General features: G+C 35.9%; 1 protein-coding gene across 1 annotated transcript in view; it reads right to left on the bottom strand.

The window, feature by feature from the left end:
• ATM (ATM serine/threonine kinase) overlaps positions 1-19,072 on the bottom strand; it is a 153,563-nt gene that overhangs the window by 60,845 nt on the left and 73,646 nt on the right. The window contains exons 31-38 of the mRNA XM_061144255.1: positions 16,472-16,646; positions 15,760-15,924; positions 14,827-14,959; positions 13,380-13,475; positions 10,708-10,879; positions 6,917-7,058; positions 5,421-5,597; positions 677-854 (exon numbers count right to left, since the gene is read on the bottom strand). Of these exons, the coding sequence (XP_061000238.1) occupies positions 677-854; positions 5,421-5,597; positions 6,917-7,058; positions 10,708-10,879; positions 13,380-13,475; positions 14,827-14,959; positions 15,760-15,924; positions 16,472-16,646 (1,238 nt within the window). The remainder of the gene's footprint in view (positions 1-676; positions 855-5,420; positions 5,598-6,916; positions 7,059-10,707; positions 10,880-13,379; positions 13,476-14,826; positions 14,960-15,759; positions 15,925-16,471; positions 16,647-19,072) is intronic.

Here is a 19,072-nt window from a genome sequence, read left to right as displayed (position 1 = left end):
ATGTCTGACTCTTTTGCGACACTGTGAACTACAGCCCACCAGGCTCCTCTCTCCATAAAATTTACCAGGCAAGAATACTGGAGTGGGTTGCCATTTGCTTTTCCAGGGAATCTTCCCAACCCAGGGATCGAATTCACTGCCTGCACTGGCAGGCAGGTTCTTTACCACTGAGCCACCAAGTAAGCCCATGTGTATTCAATTCTTGGTTTAACTTCTCCTGCAATAAGCTCTCAGCATGGGAAATACTTCTTATACAAGAGCATGGAAGGAGAGTAAGTTATAAAAGTTTAACTAAAACACAGTCCAATTTTTCTTTTAAAAAACTAATGTATATGTGAAATGTTAACTATAGTAATCCCAGATCACAGAATTATGAGTAATTCTGCCAGCAACAAGCACAGTGTTTAATATGCACTAAATACTCAATCAGTTGCTCCATTAATATTAGTCTATATTTAATAAGAGGGTACTGTGCATTAAGTATTATTCTAGGTGTTTTACACACAATATTTCATCAAAAACTTGTTACAATTTTTATCTCCATTTTACAGATGGCAGAATAGATGTTTAGAGGTTATGAGATTAAGCCTACAAAGTGCCTTGATGGGACTCAAACAATATCTTTCTCTAGAACCGAGACTTTAACAGTATAAAGTTGAGAAATTTAAAAGAATACCTGAATCCAAAGTTGCAGGGGTTGTGGATCGGCTTGTTTGTGAAGAGTGTTTGAAACAGCTAGTGAAAAATCCCTGAATGTGTGTAGAAAGGAGATTTCTCCATGATTCATCTGTATCTTGCAGTAAAATATCATGAATCAAGTATGGAAGCACAGTCTGACAAAAGTCAGTTTTCACCTAAAATATACAAACACATCCAGTCAATAGTTTTGAGTAAAAACATTTTACTTAAAATATTCATTCTCTGTTAATGACATAAGTCACGAACTCTATATACTACTAAAAAATTTACAAAAAAAATATGTACCACGTAGTGTTGGTTTTTTTTTGATCAAACTAACCTAAAATATCTATGTAGAACATATATCTTACACTGAAATAGTTCATTTCCAGTCGAGGCTATTTGCATATAATGAAATAGGATATTGCTTACAAATAAAATTACTATGTGACTATTGCAAAAAATATTTGATACATGACAAGTGTTACTAATAACACATTTGACAAAGGGGAAAATGAGGATCAAAATTTAAGAAAAAAAAACTGAAAATAGGATTTTAGCACTTTTTCTACATAGAATGAAGAGCTCTAACAGTCATGTTTAAAACTTTACAGTTTTAATAAACACTAATTTCGGAGCTGACTGTGACTCAGATCATGAACTCCTTATTGCAAAACTCAGACTTAAATTGAAAAAGGTAGGGAAAAACACTAGGCCATTCAGGTATGACCTAAATCAACGCACTGTGATTATACAGTGGAAGTGACAAATAGATTCAAGAGATTAGATCTGATAGACACTGTGCCTGAAGAACTACGGACAGAGGTTCGTAACACTGTACAGGAGGCAGTGATCAAAACCACCTTCAAGAAAAAGAAACGCAAATAGGCAAAATGGTTATCTGAGGAGGTCTTACAAATAGCTGAGAAAAGAAGACAAGCAAAAGGCAAAGGAGAAAAGGAAAGATATACTATCTGAATGAAGAATTTCAAGAACCGCAAGAAGAGATAAGAAAGCCTTCCTCAGTGATCAATGCAAAGAAATAGAGGAAAACAATAGAATGGGAAAAAATCATGGCATCCAGTCCCATCACTTCATGGCAAAAAGATGGCGAAAAAATGGAAACTGTGACAGACTTTATTTTCTTTGGCTCCCACTGCAAACAGTGATTGCAGTCATGAAATTAAAAGATGCCTGCCCCTTGAAAGAAAAGCTATGAAAAACCAAGACAGCATATTAAAAAGCAGAGACATCACTTTGCTGACAAAGGTCCATATAATCAAAGCAAGAGTTGGACCATAAGGAAGTCTGAACACCAAAAAATTGATGTTTTTGAATTGTGATGCTGGAGTAGTTTCTGGAGAGACCTTAGACAGCAAGGAGATTAAAACAGTCAACCCTAAAGGAAATCAACCCCGAATATCGATTTGAAACACTGATGCTAAAGATGAAGCACCAATACTTTGGCCATCTGATGTGAAGAGTCAACTCATTAGAAAAGACCTTGTTACCGGGAATGCTTGAGGGCAGGAGGAGAAGGAGGGACAGAGGATGAGATGGTTGCATGGCATCATCAACTCAATGGACATGAGTTTGAGCAAACTGCAGGAGACAGTGAAGAACAGGGAAGACTGGAGTGTTGCAGTTCATGGGGTTGCAAAGAACTGACTCAGTAACTGAACAACGATAACAAAGAAAGCATGTCACAGATTTGATGCAGAAAAAGCTTTTGACATCCATTTATGATTTAAGAGAAAAAAAAAAAACTCTCCAGAAAGCAGGAATAGAGGGAACCTACCTCAACCTAATAAAGGCCATGTAAGACAAAACCAAAACTAACATTACACTCAACGGTGAAAAACTGAAAACATTTTCTCTAAGATCAGAAACAAGACGAGGATGTCCACTCTCACCATTTTTATTCAGCATAGTTTTGGAAGTCCTAGCCATGGCAATCAGAGAAAAAAAAGAAATAAAAGAAATCCAAATTGGAAAAGAAGAGGTGAAACAGTCATTGTTTGCAGATGACATGATATTATACACAGAAAACCCTAAATGTGCTACCAGAAACTTCTAGAGTTATTCAGTGAATTTGGTAAAGTTTCAAGATACAAAGTTAATACACAGAAATCTCTTGCATTCCTATACACTAACAATGAAAGACCAGAAAGAGAAATAAAAAAAGTCCCATGTACCACTGCATTAAAAAAATAAAATAGGATTTCCCTGGTGGTCCAAAGTCTCCCAACGCAGGGGGCATGGGTTCAAACCCTAGTTAGGGAACTCGCAAGCCTCATAGAGTGACCAAGGGGAAAAAAAAAAGAATAGAATATCTAGGAATATACCTACCTAGGAGGCAAAAGGCCTGTACTCAGTAAACTATAAAACACTGATGAAAGAAATCAAAGATGAAACAAATAGATGGAAAGATATACCACGTTCCTGGATTGGAAGAATCAATGTCATGAAAATCACTGTATCTACCCAATGCAATCTACAGATTCAATGCAACCCTATTAAATGACCAATGTCATTTAACCAGATCTAGAAGAAAGAATTTTACCGTTTCTATGGAGAGACAAGAGACCCTGAACAGCCAAGGCAATCTTGAGAAAGAAAAATGGAGCTGGAGGAAATGGGATTCTTGACTTCATAATATACTACAAAGCTACAGTAATCAAGACAATTCGATACTGGCAGAAACAGAAATATACATCAACAGTACAGGATGGAAAACCCAGAGACAATGCCATGCACATACGGTAACCTAATCTATGACAAAGGAGGCAAGAATATACGATGGAGAAAAGACAGTCTCTTCAATAAGTGGTACTGGGAAAACTGGACAACTATATGTAAAAGAATGAAATTGGAACACTTGTTAACACCATCCACAAAAATAAACTCAAAATGGATTAAAGACCTAAATGTAAGGCCAGGTACTATAAAACTGTAGAGGAAAACATAGGCAGAACACTCTCTGACATAAATCACAGAAAAGTATTTTTTGATTCACCTGCTAAAGCAATGAAAATAAAAATAAACAAAGGGGACCTAATTAAACTTAGAAGCTTTTGCACAGCAAAGGAAACCATAAACGAAATGAAAAGACAAACCCACATAATGCGAGAAAATCTTTGCAAATCTAACAAGAGACAAGGGACTACTCTCCAAAATATACAAACAGCTCACGCAACTCAGTATCAAAAAAAAAAAAAAAAGCTGGGTGGAAGATCTAAATAGACATTTCTCCAAAGACATACCAAAGACACGCTAAAAAGCAGATGAAAAGATGCTCAACATCACTAATTATTGGGGCTTCCCTGGTGGCTCAGAGAGTAAAGCATCTGCCTGCAACGCGGGAGGCCTGGGTTCAATCCATGGGACAGGAAGATCCCCTGGAGAAGGAAATGGCAACCCACTCCAGTACTCTTGCCTGGAAAATCCCATGGACGGAGAAACCTGATAGGCTACAGTCCATGGGGTCACAAGACATGCCAAAAAGCAGATGAAAAGATGCTCAACATCACTAATTATTAGAGAAATGCAAATCAAAACTAATGAGGTATCACCTCAACCAGTCAGGATGGCCATCATCAAAAAATGTACAAACAATAAGTGCAGCCTCCTACACTACTGGGGGGAATATAGTGGTACAGTCAACATGGAGAATAGTATGGAGGTTCCTTAAAAAACTAAAAATAGAGCTACATATGATCCTGCAATCCCACTCCTGGACATATACATCCAGAGAAAACCATACTTAGAAATAACACATGCACCCCAATGTTCACTGCAGCATTATTTACAACAGCCAGGACATGGAAGCAACCTAAATGTCTTTCAACAGAGGAACAGATAAAGAATGTGTGGTACATATATATACAACAGAATTTTACTTGGCCATAAAAAGAACAAAATAATAATATTTGCAGCAACCTGGATGGACCCAAAGATTGTCAGACTGAGTGACTTAAGTCAGAGAAAGGTAAATATCATACCACATAGCTCTTATGTAGAATCTAAAAAAATGGCACACATGAACTTATTTACAAAATAGAAAACAGAGTCACAGATGTAGAATATAAAGTACAGTTCCAGGACAGGGGGTGGGTATAAAATGGGAAACTGGGACTACATACACACAGTACTATATATAAAATAGATAATTAATAAGGACCTATTGTATAGCACAGGTAACTCTTCTTAATACTCTTTAAAGATCCATATGGGAAAAGAATCTAAAAAAGAGTGGGTACATGTATAACTGGTTCACTTTGCTGTACAGCAGAAATCAACATAACATTGTAAACCAATTATATTCAATAAAAATTTAAAAAAAACCATCACAGAAAGTTAATGACAATGACCTCAATAGAAGTTAATTTAAAGTCAGAACAGACCTTTGGTTAACACAAATAATTTTTAATCATCTGTATTTTAACTATCATCAGTAACATGTTATTCATGACACCCCCTTAGAACTCATCTAAAATGTAGCTACCTCACAGCTGAAAAGTGCTATATAAAAAGATGCTCTGTTGAATGGGTTCACAACAGCTGAGTATAAGGTATTCTGCATGAAGGTGATGTGCAGTACACAGAACTCTTTTTTTATATATAGGCCACGAACATGAACAAAAAAGCAAAATGGAATGGGACAAGCAAAGAAAATTATGATGAGAAAGCTCAAATTAAAAAAACAGAAGCAGAAATGGTATGAGTCAGACTAATCTTCTTACCTCACACATTGGCTTTAATAACTGAAGAACTTCACTTTTTGTGCCACCACTATTCAAAAAAGCACAAGTCAGTGTCTTTAACCAAATGTCATGATTTTCACTTTGAGGAATCCACAGGCTTGTATCATCCAAGCCTTCTAAAGGACTTTCTTTGTCAAGTCTTGGTACTTCTAAAAACTAGAAAAAGGTGATCAGAAAACGTAAATATGGTAACCAGAAACACATTTTATCTTTCCTAGGCCAAACAAATATCTAGGCATAAACAAACATGTTTCCAAATAAAACTAAGTATAGTTAAAACTAAATCTAGAGGCATCAGTTGCTTTTCAAAATTAAAATACAATTATGCTTATGAAAGGCAGAATCTGGTGAAAATTTACTGATCTAAACAGGAGGAAACTTCTGCTCTCAGTTTATCAGCGGTATGTTAAATCACAGACACTCTGCCTCACGTACGGAACCAGTCCAAATCTACCATACGGAACTGATTTCAGGATGAAATGAAATTTTAAAATCTTAAAACTGCAATGTTTTACAGGTTACAATATTCAGTTCAGTTCAGTTCCTCAGTCGTGTCTGACTTTTTGAGACCCCACGGACCGCAGCCGCCAGACCTCCCTGTCCATCACCAATTCCTGGAGCTTGCCCAAACTCATGTCCATCGAGTTGGTGATGCCATCCAACCATCTCAACCATCTCAACCTCATCCTCCTGCCTTCAATTTTTCCCAGCATTGCGGTCTTTTCCAATGAGTCAGTTCTTCACATCAAAGTACTGGAGCTTCAGCTTTAGCATCAGTCCTTTCAATGAATATTCAGGACTGATTTCCTTTATAATAGTTTATAATTTATAATATTACTTAAGATTTTATAATTTATAATATTCAGGACTGATTAATAAGTTTATACTGCCAATAATTTCATTAAGACCAAAATTATATTTATGATACATCATGTTACTGAAGTTAAATTGGTGAGAACTCAGCAGCATATTTCTCAGTTGCTTTATGAAAAGAAAATATTAATGATGCTTAAGTTAAAAAAGAAGTTAGAGTTCTTAAGTATCTTTCATAGAGTCCTTTCAGTGGAACCTTGTTATGTCTGACATCAACATGAAAAAGGGAGAAATCTATACGTCATCTTATATTTCACATTAACTTATTATCACAATACCTATAAACCACACCAGGAGCAACGGCGTGTGTCTGATCAAAGAAAGGGGTTTTCCACTCCTTGAAAAAAAAGCCTGTCATTAAGAACTTTTCATATGCGCCCCCAAATCAACCATAATTTCTCTAGGCTACCTCTCTCAGCTTTTCCACACTGCCGTAACTAAAAACATAGATTCAAATTATAATGGATTCAAATTATAGCTGAAATTATTTCCAAAAAACGTTAAGTGTTAGCATAATTAAGCAATATGACGTTCATAGCCCACAGCAAATAGAACTGTTCTAGATATAGTGGGTATTCAATAACATTCATTATTTGAGAGACCTTTTTTCTTGATGTTCTAAAAGGCTGTAGATAGATCAGCATGGGATCAGCTGTTGACTTATAAATCTCCCAGAAACTATGTCCAGTTTTTGTGGTTAAAATGCTTTTCAAACAGGTAACAGCTGCTGCTCGCACTTTGACACTGAAAAACACATATAATTCAAATGCCACAAAGTATATCAATATTAATCTTGATGAATGTGAAGTAACTCCTTATGAAAAAATTAAAACCTTAAATTATATTAGGAAACCTTTGCATTTATTAAGAAATTTTATATCTATAAAATTGTGTAACATCAAACAACAATTACCAAAGCACTTTTTAAATATTCTTTTAGTAAACCTGAGTTACTGATCACTATCACAGCAATTTCTTTCATTCACTATAAGAATGTTTATGACTTACTATAAATTAAAAAGTCTCATAAAAAGAAATACTTGAAAATAACATTGACTAATGAGGAATGAGAATGACAGAGTACTAATCGCCCACAAAAAAAAAATTTGATAACATTTTCTCTATGAGGAACAAATAATTTGGGATAACAGAGAATGGAATTTCCCTACAAATGATAAAATTATTGTCTAGAACAATTTTAAACAAACAGTAAGTGAAAAGCTAGTTGGAATTATTAGGTAAGACATCTATAATCTCTAATAAAAAATTAAAAGTCCTTCTCTTTTTCAAAAAATTAAGAAAAAGGGGACTGCAATACAACAGTACTGAAAATATAATAGCCGACATAAAATGTCACAAAGCCTGATACTATATATGATAATGAGCTATCAAGTAAAGGCTTAAGTCCTTTTAGGAGTCTCAATTTAAGACACAGAAGCCTAAACCCTAAACTTGAATTCATCCTTCATTCTGCTGTCTTTCCCTGTCTTCTCCAAATTCAATTCACCAGCAGGTCCTGCTGCCTCTGTGTTACAAATATCCCCAGGTTCCATTTCACCTTCACTGAAAGTCAAAGTCTTATCCAACTCTTTGTGGTCCCCATGGACCGCAGCCCATCAGGCTCCTCTGTCCATGGAATTCTCCTGGCAAAGATACTGGAGTGGGTTGCCATTTCCTTCTCCAGGGGATCTTCCTGACCCAGGGATCAAACCTAGGTCTCTCACATTGCAGACAAATTCTTTACCGTTTGAGCCAGCGGGGAAGCCTGCCTTCTGCCACCCTTCCTCTGGACTACTGCAACAGTTTCATAATCAGGCTTCCTATTTCCATTTTTGCCCTATCTCAAGCCACTTGTCATATAAAAGTCACAGTAAAAGGATTAGTTGCATCATGTCTACTCTGCTTAAAACTCCATAGCTTCCTTATGTATTTCAAATAAAATTCAAATTTATTAATCAGAATTAGTCTGACCTTTCTAATTTCATTTTATGTCATCTTCTTTCACACCAGGCTTTCTCTGATCCTCAAACACATGAAGCTTATTCTACTCTAGCTATTCCCTGCCTGGAATGTTTTATTCCTAATCACCTTTCAGTTAATTCCTGAACACCCAGATCCACTGAATGACATTTCCTCACAGAAGCCTTCCATGATTCTATGAATTCCTTGGTCAACATCCCTTTGTATACCTGAGGTCCCTCAAACATGTAATGATTTTTTTCCTCTTACAAAAAAGACAGGAAAAACAAACTGTACCTATTCCCTGTGGTTCTCAAGTTTAAGTCACACTAGTATTTTTGTGCACTTTTTTCTGAAAAATCAATTGCAAATTACTGTGTAACAAGTGAAACACAAAGCTTGCAAATTTTCTGTGGAAAATCTCTTCAAAATCTGTATCAGATACACTTTGAAATACATTTTTATAATGAGATGAATTAAAAAATGAATAGAAGAATGGCTAAATGTGATAAAATAAGGATAATAATGGTAGAATACAGTAAAAATCTAGGTGGCAATTATATGGGTATTTACTGGAAAATTCTTTCAATTTTGCTGCATGCTTGCAAATTTTTCTAACAAAATGTTGGGAAGGAAACCATGCCAGCCCCTTCACTGTAACAACAACAATAAAAGAGAGAAAGATGCACGTCCTTAAAATCAAAAACGAAAACATAGCAAGTAGACACTATTGCCAGTCATTTACTCCCCAAGAGAAGGAGAGGGTGTTACAGGGAAACAGATGCAAAATACCTTTTTACCATACTGTGGGAGTACATGCCTGCTTAGTCATGCCCAACTCTTTGCAACTCCATGGACTGTAGCCCACCAGGCTCCTCTGTCCACAGGACTTCCCAGGCAGGAAGACTGGAGTGGGTTGTCATTTCCTTCTCCAGGGGATCTTCCTGACCAAGGGACTGAACCTGCGTCTCTTGCTTCTCCTGCATTGGCAGGCGGATTCTTAACCACTGGGCCACCTGGGAAGCCCTATTCACCTTAGAAACATGCCCAATTGTGGGCAAAAATTGTTTGAACCCAGTCCCCAAAAATGGTGGTGACGAAGTGCTCAAATACATCAAAAATAAATCCATTTGACCTTTGAACAACAAGGGTTTGAACTGCATAGATCCACTTATACACAGAGTTTTTTCAATAGTAAATACTACAGTACTATACCATCTGCAGTTGGTTGACTCTTCAGATACAGAACCATGGATAGAGAGCCCCAACTGTAAGTACACATGAATTTTCCACTAAGCAAAGCATCCTTACGCTCACATTGTTCAAGGGTCTGTAAATAATAAATAGATAACTTCAAATAGGTAAATGGGGAGGGGATGAGAAAGCAAAAGTAATCTCATAATCAGCAAGCTGAAATTATACTGTTGTCATTTTGTTCTGTATTGAGCATTAGTGGGAAAAAGAAAGCCCTGTCTGATTAGCTTAGAACTTTTGGAGTTGTAATTCCCACTCTATGACTTATTGTAAAAGGGTACAAATGAGCTTGTTTATAAAAGAGAAACAGACTCTCAGCCTTGGAGAAGGAATTTATGGCTGTCAAGGGGGAAGGCTGAAGGAGAGAGGTAGGAAGTTTGGGATTGACGCATACACACTACTATATTTAAAGTGGATAACCAACAAGGATCTATGTACACATAGCACGGGGAGCTCTGCTCAATGCCATGTGGCAGCCTGGATGGAAGGTGAGTTTGGGAGAGGATGGATATAGCAGAGCCGAGCCCCTTTGCTGTCCACCTGAAACTATCACAACATTGTTAATCCATTATACTTCCATATAAAATAAAACTATTTTTTAAAAAAGGATCAAAACGTCTAGCTGACAGGAGAGTGGTACCTTTGACAAGTGCCCAAAATATCCCCATTTATATTCCTCTATCTTAATGCTTTCCGTGGAACCACTGGGTAGTTTTGCATTGTTTATTTGTCTAGTCTGCTCTTCCCTGGTGGCTCAGCTGGTAAAGAATCTGCCTGCAATGCGTGAGACCTGGGTTCGATCCCTCGGTTGGGAAGACCCCCTGGAGAAGGGAACAGCTACCCACTCCAGTATTCTGGCCTGGAGAATTCCATGGACTATTCCATGGAACTGCAAAGAGTCAGACAGGACTGAGTGACTTTCAATTTCACTCTCACTAAAATTTAACATGCACCTTGTCTGGTATATACATCATGATAACAAGCACCTGGCACATAGGGTTTTAGAAATTATGTGAATTAATAAAAATACAACAATTTTGACTAAATATTTAAGACCAAAAGTATGGCAACTTAAAGGAGAAAGCTTCAGTTACTGGAAATGTTAATTTATATGAGGTATCAATCTTGAAAGTCAAATTGAGGAAGAGCTATCAGACACAAGGTATCATTAAATACTCACCAATCTTCTACCAGAGTATTATTCAGGTAAGTCAGCACTATGAAGGTCCACTGAAGTTCTTTATCTTCAAATAATTCAAGAGCCTTGGTATAAGATGTATCTTTACTATGTTGTATAGCTATTGTAGAGAAATCTATAGGACCAACTTCTCCCAAGCAGCTTCCAACAGCCTCTACATACAGAAATTCCAATTCAGTAAAGTTATAGCTAAGAGATCACATATAAAACAGAAATTTTCTAATTTCAAAAATATGTTTTTGTCATCCTTTGACATTTAAGTGCTTCCTCATAGATGTTGAATAGATTAAAGGAGCTATAAAATAGTGTATCATTTCCTTTACATTTCATCCATGTGGGTAATATTTTCCCCTATAAAATCATATCCAAGAGATAGATTAACTAGTAAAATGTAGCTATTAAGGAAAAGTCTAAATATAGCCACTGTGCATGCATGCATGCTAAGTAGCTTCAGTCATGTCCGACTCTGTGTGAAGCCACAGACAGCAGCCCACCAGGCTCCTCTGTCCAAGGGATTCTCCAGGTAAGAATACTGGAGTGGGTTGCCATTTCCTTTTCCAATGCATGCATGCATGCTAAGTCGCTTCAGTTGTGTCCGACTCTGTGTCACCCCATGGACAGCAGCCAACCGGGTCCTCTGCCCAGGGGATTCTCCAGGCAAGAACACTGGAATGGGTTGCCATTTCCTTCTCCAATCGCCACTGTATGTATCCACTTTTTCTTGAGGTATTACATAAAGTCCATAAATCTTACACACTCAGTTCAGTGAAAATTCACATATACATGCAGGCACATATATTTTCTTTCCACCTATATTATCAATACCCAAATGAAGACAGATGTTTTCAGGATGCCAGAGGGCTGCCTCATGTTCTTCCCCTGTCATTATAGTATTTAATAAAATATGTTAAAAAATTATTCATAGTTCTCCTTTCAAAAGGTGGAGCCTATTCCTCTCTTGAGTGTTGCCTGTACTTAGTGACTTACTTCTAAAAATCAGAATGTGTATAAGTCTTTCACCTCCTTAACTAAAATTACCCTAGGTATGTAATTTTCTTAAGTGCTATTATAAACGGAACTGTAAATGGAATGGAACTTGCATTTTAGATTGTTCACTGCTGGTGTACGGAAACACAAATGAATTCTGCATGTTGATCTTGTATAGAGCAATTTTGCTGAATCCACTTATTATCTTTCTGATAGTAGCTTTCCTATAGATTTTCATTTTAAGTCTGAATTTTGCAATAAGGAGCTCATGATCTGAGCAACAGTCAGCTCCTGGTCTTCTTTTTGCTGACTGTATAGAGCTTCTCCATCTTCTGCCGCAAAGAATATAATCAATCTGATTTCAGTATTGACCATTTGGTGATGTCCATGTGTAGAGTCGTCTCTTGTGTTGTTGGAAGACAGTACTTGCTATGATCAGTGCATTATCTTCACAAAAATCTGTTAGCCTTTGCCCTGCTTCATTTTGTACTTCAAGGTCAAATCTGCCTGTTACTCCAGGTATCTCTTGACTTCCTACTTTTGCATTCCAGTCCCCTGTGATGAAAAGGACACCTTTTTTGGGTGTTAGTTCTAGAAAGTCTTCTAGACCTGCATAGAACCATTCAACCTCAGCTTCTTTGGTATTAGTGGTTGGGGCATAGACTTGGATTACTGTGATATGGAACGGTTTTCCTTGGAAATGAACAGAGATCATTCTGCCACTTTTGAGACTGCACCCGAGTACAGCATTTCGGACTCTGTTGACTATGAGTGAAAGTGAAAGTTGCTCAGTCGTGTCTGATTCTTTGCAACCCCATGGACTGTATAGTGGGGAATTCTCCAGGGCAGAATACTGCAGTGGGTAGCCTCTCCCTTCTCCAGGGGATCTTCCCAACCCAGAGATTGAACCCAGGCCTCCCGCACTGCAGGTGGATTCTTTACCAGCTGAGCCACCCGGGAAGCCCTGTTGACTATGAGGGCTACTCCATTTCTTCTAAGGGATTCTTGCCCACAGTAGTAGATATAACAGTCATCCAAATTAAATTCGCCCATTCCGGTCCATTTTAGTTTACTGATTCTTCAAATGCCAATGTTCACTGTTGCCATCTCCTGTTTGACCACTTCCAATTTACCTTGATTCATGGACCTAACATTCCAGATTCCTATGCAGTATTGTTCTCTACAGCATCAGATTTTACTTCCATCACCAGTCACATCCATAGCTGGGTGCTATTTTCGCTTTGGCTCAGCCTCTTCATTCTTTCTGGAGCTAGTTCTCCAATCTTGTCTAGTAGCATACTGGGCACCTACTGACCTGGGAAGTCCATCTCTTAGTGTCATACCTTTTTGCTTTTTCATACTGTTCATTGGGTTCTCAAGTCAAGAATAATGAAGTGTTTGCCATTCCCCTCTCCAGTAAATACGTACAAGCCATTTTCAAATTAATAGCTATGCACATGTATTAATTACTAACTTTTTACTTTATATGAATGTCTAAGGAAGGAAAATATGAAAGGAGGGCTGCTTAAGGATACTTAAACAGAAATCTAACTAGCACCTCACATTTCCCCAGTATTTCAGACAACAAATTTTACGGATTTTTAAAATGCTATGAAGATGACCACTTAAACAAAAAAAACTCATATTCACTAAGCCAAATAGTTTACCTAAAACTTCTCTTTCACCAGTGTGGTTTACTGCCATCTTGGATAACTGCAACAAGCTGACAACTAGCTTCACCATTATGCCATCCTGAGGGTTATCTAGAAGCAGTTTTAAAAAAATTAGTTTAAGCTATGATGGAAACAACACTTTTCTTTATAATATGCTTATATATTAAATTGTGTGACTAGAAAACGTTAATAAAGATTTTAAATTGTGGTAGCTTTAAAAATACAAAGTAAATGAAAGTATCCGAACTTCCTTTCTTCAATAGAATCATGTAAAAATGTTTGGCAGCAATATTTGGCAGACAGAGAGAGAAAAATGTCTTAACAAGTTGTGCAGAGAAATCAATACCTTTAGCAAAATCACACTTAGAAACACAAAAATTATTCAGCATTAAATTAGAAGGAACCTTGGGAGAATGTCTGGTTTTTTAGCCTCTTGCATTTAGAATAGACCAGCCCTGTCCAACAGAATTTTCTGCAATGATGATAATGGTCTAGAATCCATGCTGTCCAATGACAGCCACAAGCCACATGTTACTACTGAGAACTTGACATGTGCTAGTACAACAAAGAAGTTGAACTTTAAATTTTACTGAATTTTAAGTCACTTAAATTTAAATAGCTACAAACATCTATTGGCTATATTGGTATGAATCAATAAAATACCCAAATACACAAGAATTAGAAATACAAAGAGAAAGTTCATGTTTCATATATATATACATGTATATACATACATATACCTCAAGAACAAATATTCTAGAAACTCAGAATTCAGATGGTCAAAACAAAATTAATTTTTAAAAGTAACTGAGGATAAAAATCACAAAATAGAAATATGAAGTTAATCAGCACAGGATGAAGAAAATCAAAACATAAGTAGAAAATGTTTCCACCAAGTGCAGTACTATAGTAACCTAAAAACTAAAATCAAATCAACTTAAAAATGGAAGTTTTCTTAAGTTAAAAAAAAAAAAAAACTAGAAACACATATACAAATATGTGTGCAGATACAAAACAGACACATACATACATACAAACAGAACACATACATGGCTAAGATGCTTAAAATGAAATGTTTCTTTTATTTAAATAAACTCGGGGATAAATAAATAAATAAATAAATAAACTGGGGTAGTAGGCAGAGAGAGATTACCTTGTATGCCTCCCTTTAAAGAATTCAAATTTTTCTTTTGGGCAGCAGCAAATTGTTAACATTTTTTTAAGTGGCAGAATAAATTTGGACATTCCGGCACAGGTCCAAAGTATGAATAAAATGGGAGTAATTCAAGGTGAGGATACAACTTAGATAGTCTTTCACAACTAGATGAGAAATGATTAGGGTCTGAACTAAATCTGTGGCAATTAAACCAAGAGCAAGAATTTAAAGAGATTCTTTCAAAAAGAAACAGATACAAATAATCCAAGTTATTAAAATGAGTACCCTGAGATGCTCTCATAAGATCCATCATCTGATCTTTATGTTGCTCTAGTTGTCTTCGAAGATCCTTCAATCCTTCAAGCCTTGTCAATGGAAGTGCGTCATAAGCACTTACTGAGAGAAAATGGTTAATTTCCTAAAAGAGAAAATCAGCTAAAAATGTAACTTGCTTTTGATATATATTGGTTGAGTCTGTAAAATAAAATTTCTAAAAATCAGTTAATGCCTTCCACAGACACTGATTCCTATCACTGTTATTACCAAACAAGGTGGAAATAAGTTATTTATTTCACTTCAAATCTTACAGTGTTTTAATTGTTTAAATTCTAATAGACTCTCTCATGATAAACTATTTAGACTTTAAGATTGTTATAGTATACTCAATTAGAGAGAAAAACTTAAACTTGTATTTTTTTATCACTACAATTCTAGTTTTATGTCTCAATATATTTAACTATATTCTCATATTGATTATAGTCAATTGTAGAGTAAAATTAGAGTAAGATTTATAGGGAAAACATCTGATCATAGTTTTGAAATTTATAAGGGTTAAACAAGATTAAAACCTGAAAAACTCTTTAAAAAGTTACATACCATCTCTAATTCAAGCCTTATATTTTCCTTCAGAGGATCAGATGGTAATTTTGAGATATTAATGAATCTTAAGTGTATATTTCATCAAGCATATTTTATATTATACTTCTTTAATATTTAAATTCAGATCTTTACCAAGAAACTTTGATAATTTATACTTTTACTGCAAGGCAAGAGTATATTTAAAAATTCAGTTTTTTATCTGTTAAGAGGACAGATTTCAGGTTAAGCTTTTTTAATCACAATTTTTTAAAAAGACCAGCTTTTACTCTGAGAGGATCAGAGACTTCCAGAAAGTACTACTACCCTCTCTAATACAAAATAGCAAGATGATAGAATTACCTCCAAAAGTGAAAAGGGTCCTTTACTGTATTTGATTTTCTGCTGAGTAATACGCAAATCCTTAAAGACAACGTGGTCAGGAAAAGGATCTAAAAGTTTAATTGTGATATACAGATTTTCATTATCCTTGTTATCAATCACTAAGAATTTCAACAAGTCCAATACCTAAACAAAATTAAAAAAGAAAAAATTAAGAGAAATGGATTAATTCTATTTTAAAATAAAACAAATAAACCCACTGTAATAAATGATAAAAACTCTATTAACCTAGTTTAGATAAAATGTTCTAATCACTACTAAGGCACCTAGCAACTACTGTTTCTGGGTTTTCAAATAATTCAACAAACATGTAGGGCCTTTACTATAGGATGGATACTGAGGAAGACGGTTGTCAATATTACTGAAGCATTTTATATAATATCTCATACACCATCAGAGTAGTGTGAACTGAATCCCTAGTTTTGACTACCTCTACATTTCAGTATCAGTAAGCAAGAAATCAGGTTATTTATTAGGTCAAAATTACCAGGTGCTCTATAACAAAAAGATTATAAGGATTAATTCATTGAGAATGTTTTCCCTGTCATTTTTCAAAGACTATTTTCACTGAAATTACTGATTACACCAAGTAAACATAAAACAACCAGTTCTTTCCAAGAATACTTTATCAGTATATTTCAAATATCATTTTGAACATGATTTGAGAAATTACCTGCTCCTGAACTTCCATTTGATCATCCACAAGGGGTATAAGTGTACCAACAATAACATGAAGATGACTTTCTAAAGCATCCTTACAGTAAGTTACCGCTGTGTGGCAAACCCGGCTTAACAGGTCACAACAAAGGGAGAAGCTACGTAATGACACATCCATGAAACGAGAAGGCCTAATGTGGGGGAAAAAACAGTAAGTTACAGGACACTACTTTGATATCAACTTGTTCAAAAGTCATTATTATTCAACAGCTCTAATTCTGATGTGGCATGACATAAAAGTTACCTTCACATCTAATTCTTTAAAATTAGATGTTTAAAAGCCAAAAACAGAAGTGACATCAAGAAAATGACAGAGTAGGCAGCTCCAAGCTTCCCTAACAGAAATACTGAAAAACGAGCAAACTGTAGGAACTTTGTTAGAACTCTGTAAAACAGCAACAATCAAGCAATCACTGAATCAAGAAAAAGGAAACTTAAAAACTAGGAAAGCTTTGTGGTGATTTTACTTGTCTGTGCCCTACATCATCCCCAGCCTGGCAGTATTCATGAAAACTTCAGACCCCGTTTCTAACGTGGAATCCTGGTCCTTAGTTGTGGATGGAGCAGAGCAGACTTTATTCACAAATTATTGTGTATTTCTGTTCTAAACCTATCTGGGGACTAATGCAAGGTGCTTGGCTCTGTTTTCCCATCCAAGGACTAACCCGGCCTGACTCTGCTAAGCTTCCGAGATCAGACGAGATCGGGAGCGTTCAGGGTGGTATGGCCGTAGACTTGGCTCTGTTTTCTTAACTTGTGTCTCTGACAGGCTGAAAAAGCTGAGGGCACTGTAAGGCTGACCAAGAACCCACAGCTGCCTGGGATAAGAGATTGCCTAAAGCCCAGGATGAAAAGCTAGGGAGAGAGTTTCTTTGGAAATTAGAACACGCAAAATCACCCATATTTCATGGAACTTCACATGCCCAGGGTAAGGTGCTTATTCAAAAACTACCTGAGAAGATCATAATCTTTCTCTTTGGGCAGATGGTTAGGCTTGGTGGAAGTCAAGCTAAGTGTTGAAGGAGATTCCTAACACAGAGTCAATCTGCAAAGACTAGGATAGCTTTTCTCTTTCTCTGGCTCCTTGTATTCAGGGAAATCTCTGTCAAAATGCTACCTGAACACAAGTTAAGGAACAGTCTTTAGTGACTACAATGGCAAGGAATACACTCTCTGGAAATACAGTTGAGTATATCTATGAAACAAATGTACCACTACAGCCTTCAACAATTCAAAAAAAAAAAAAAGTCAAACCTTGGGGAAGGGGAAAATCTAATTTCCACGGGTAATATAATAGTAAAATGTCCCGTTTCAATTAAAAAAAAAAAAAAATCACAAGGAATTCAAAACAATAGGAAAGTATAGGCCATTCAAAGGAATAAAATATATTGACTGAAAGAGCGCACAAGGAAGCTCTGATATCAGAATTACTAGACAATAACTTTATCAGACAACTGTTTTAAACATGCTAAAAGAGCTTAGAGACAAACGAAAATGAAGATACAGCATGCCAAAACTAATGAGATTCAGCATAAGCAGTACTGAGAGAACAAAATGTTGCAGTTAACACCTACACTGAAAAAGAAGAAAGACTTGAAGAACACTACCAAACACTTAAGAATTAACACCTCAAATTCTTCCCCAAAACAAAATAGCAGGAAACACTTCCTAATTCATTTTATGGGGCCAGCATTTCTCTGATATCAAAGTAAGATAAAGACAACACAGGAAAATTATAATATCTAATACTCTTATGAATATATATATATATATAGGTGCAAAACCCCTCAACAAAATACTAGAAAACTGAATCTAATAGCACATTAAAAGAATATACATCATGAGCAACTGGGATTTATCTCAGAAATGCAAGAGTATATCATAAGAAAGTCAATCCAAGAAATACACCACATTAACAGAATACAAGAATATAACACAGGACCCTCTCAACAAACAATGAAAAGGCATGTGACAAAATCCACCATCCTTTCATGAGAAAAACACTCAGAAAAATATTAGAATAAAAACTTTCTCAACAAAATAAAGGTAACCTATGAAAACCCCAAACTAACAACATAATCAGTATTGAAAGACTAAAAAGCTTTCCCACTAAGATTAGGAATAAGACAAAGATGTCCACTTTCACCACTGCTACCCAACATAGTACCGAACTTCCAGCCAGAGCAATTAAATAAGAAAAAGAAAGGGCATCCAAATCAGAAAGGAAGAAGTAAAATGATATTCAGATGATATGATTTCTTTATAAGAAACTCCAAAAAGAATCCACAAGAAATCTACTAGTGGTAACAAATTTAGCAAAGCTGCAAATCACAAAATCACATACAAAATTATCTGTGTTTCTATACAACAGCAATGACAATCTAAAATGAAAACTGATTTAAAAACTCCACTTGCAATAGCACCTAAAAGAATTAAACATCTAGGAATAAATTTAACCAAGGATGTGAATTGCCCGTATACTGAAAATTATATAGCATGGATGAAAGAAATTAAACCCAACTAAAGGGAAAAACATGCTGTATTCATGGACTGGAAG

This window comes from Dama dama, chromosome 1 (assembly GCF_033118175.1).
Source record: "Dama dama isolate Ldn47 chromosome 1, ASM3311817v1, whole genome shotgun sequence".
NCBI lineage: Eukaryota > Metazoa > Chordata > Mammalia > Artiodactyla > Cervidae > Dama > Dama dama.
The sequence above is the reverse complement of the archived record's forward strand: the minus strand, read 5'-3'. Positions and strand labels throughout refer to the sequence as shown.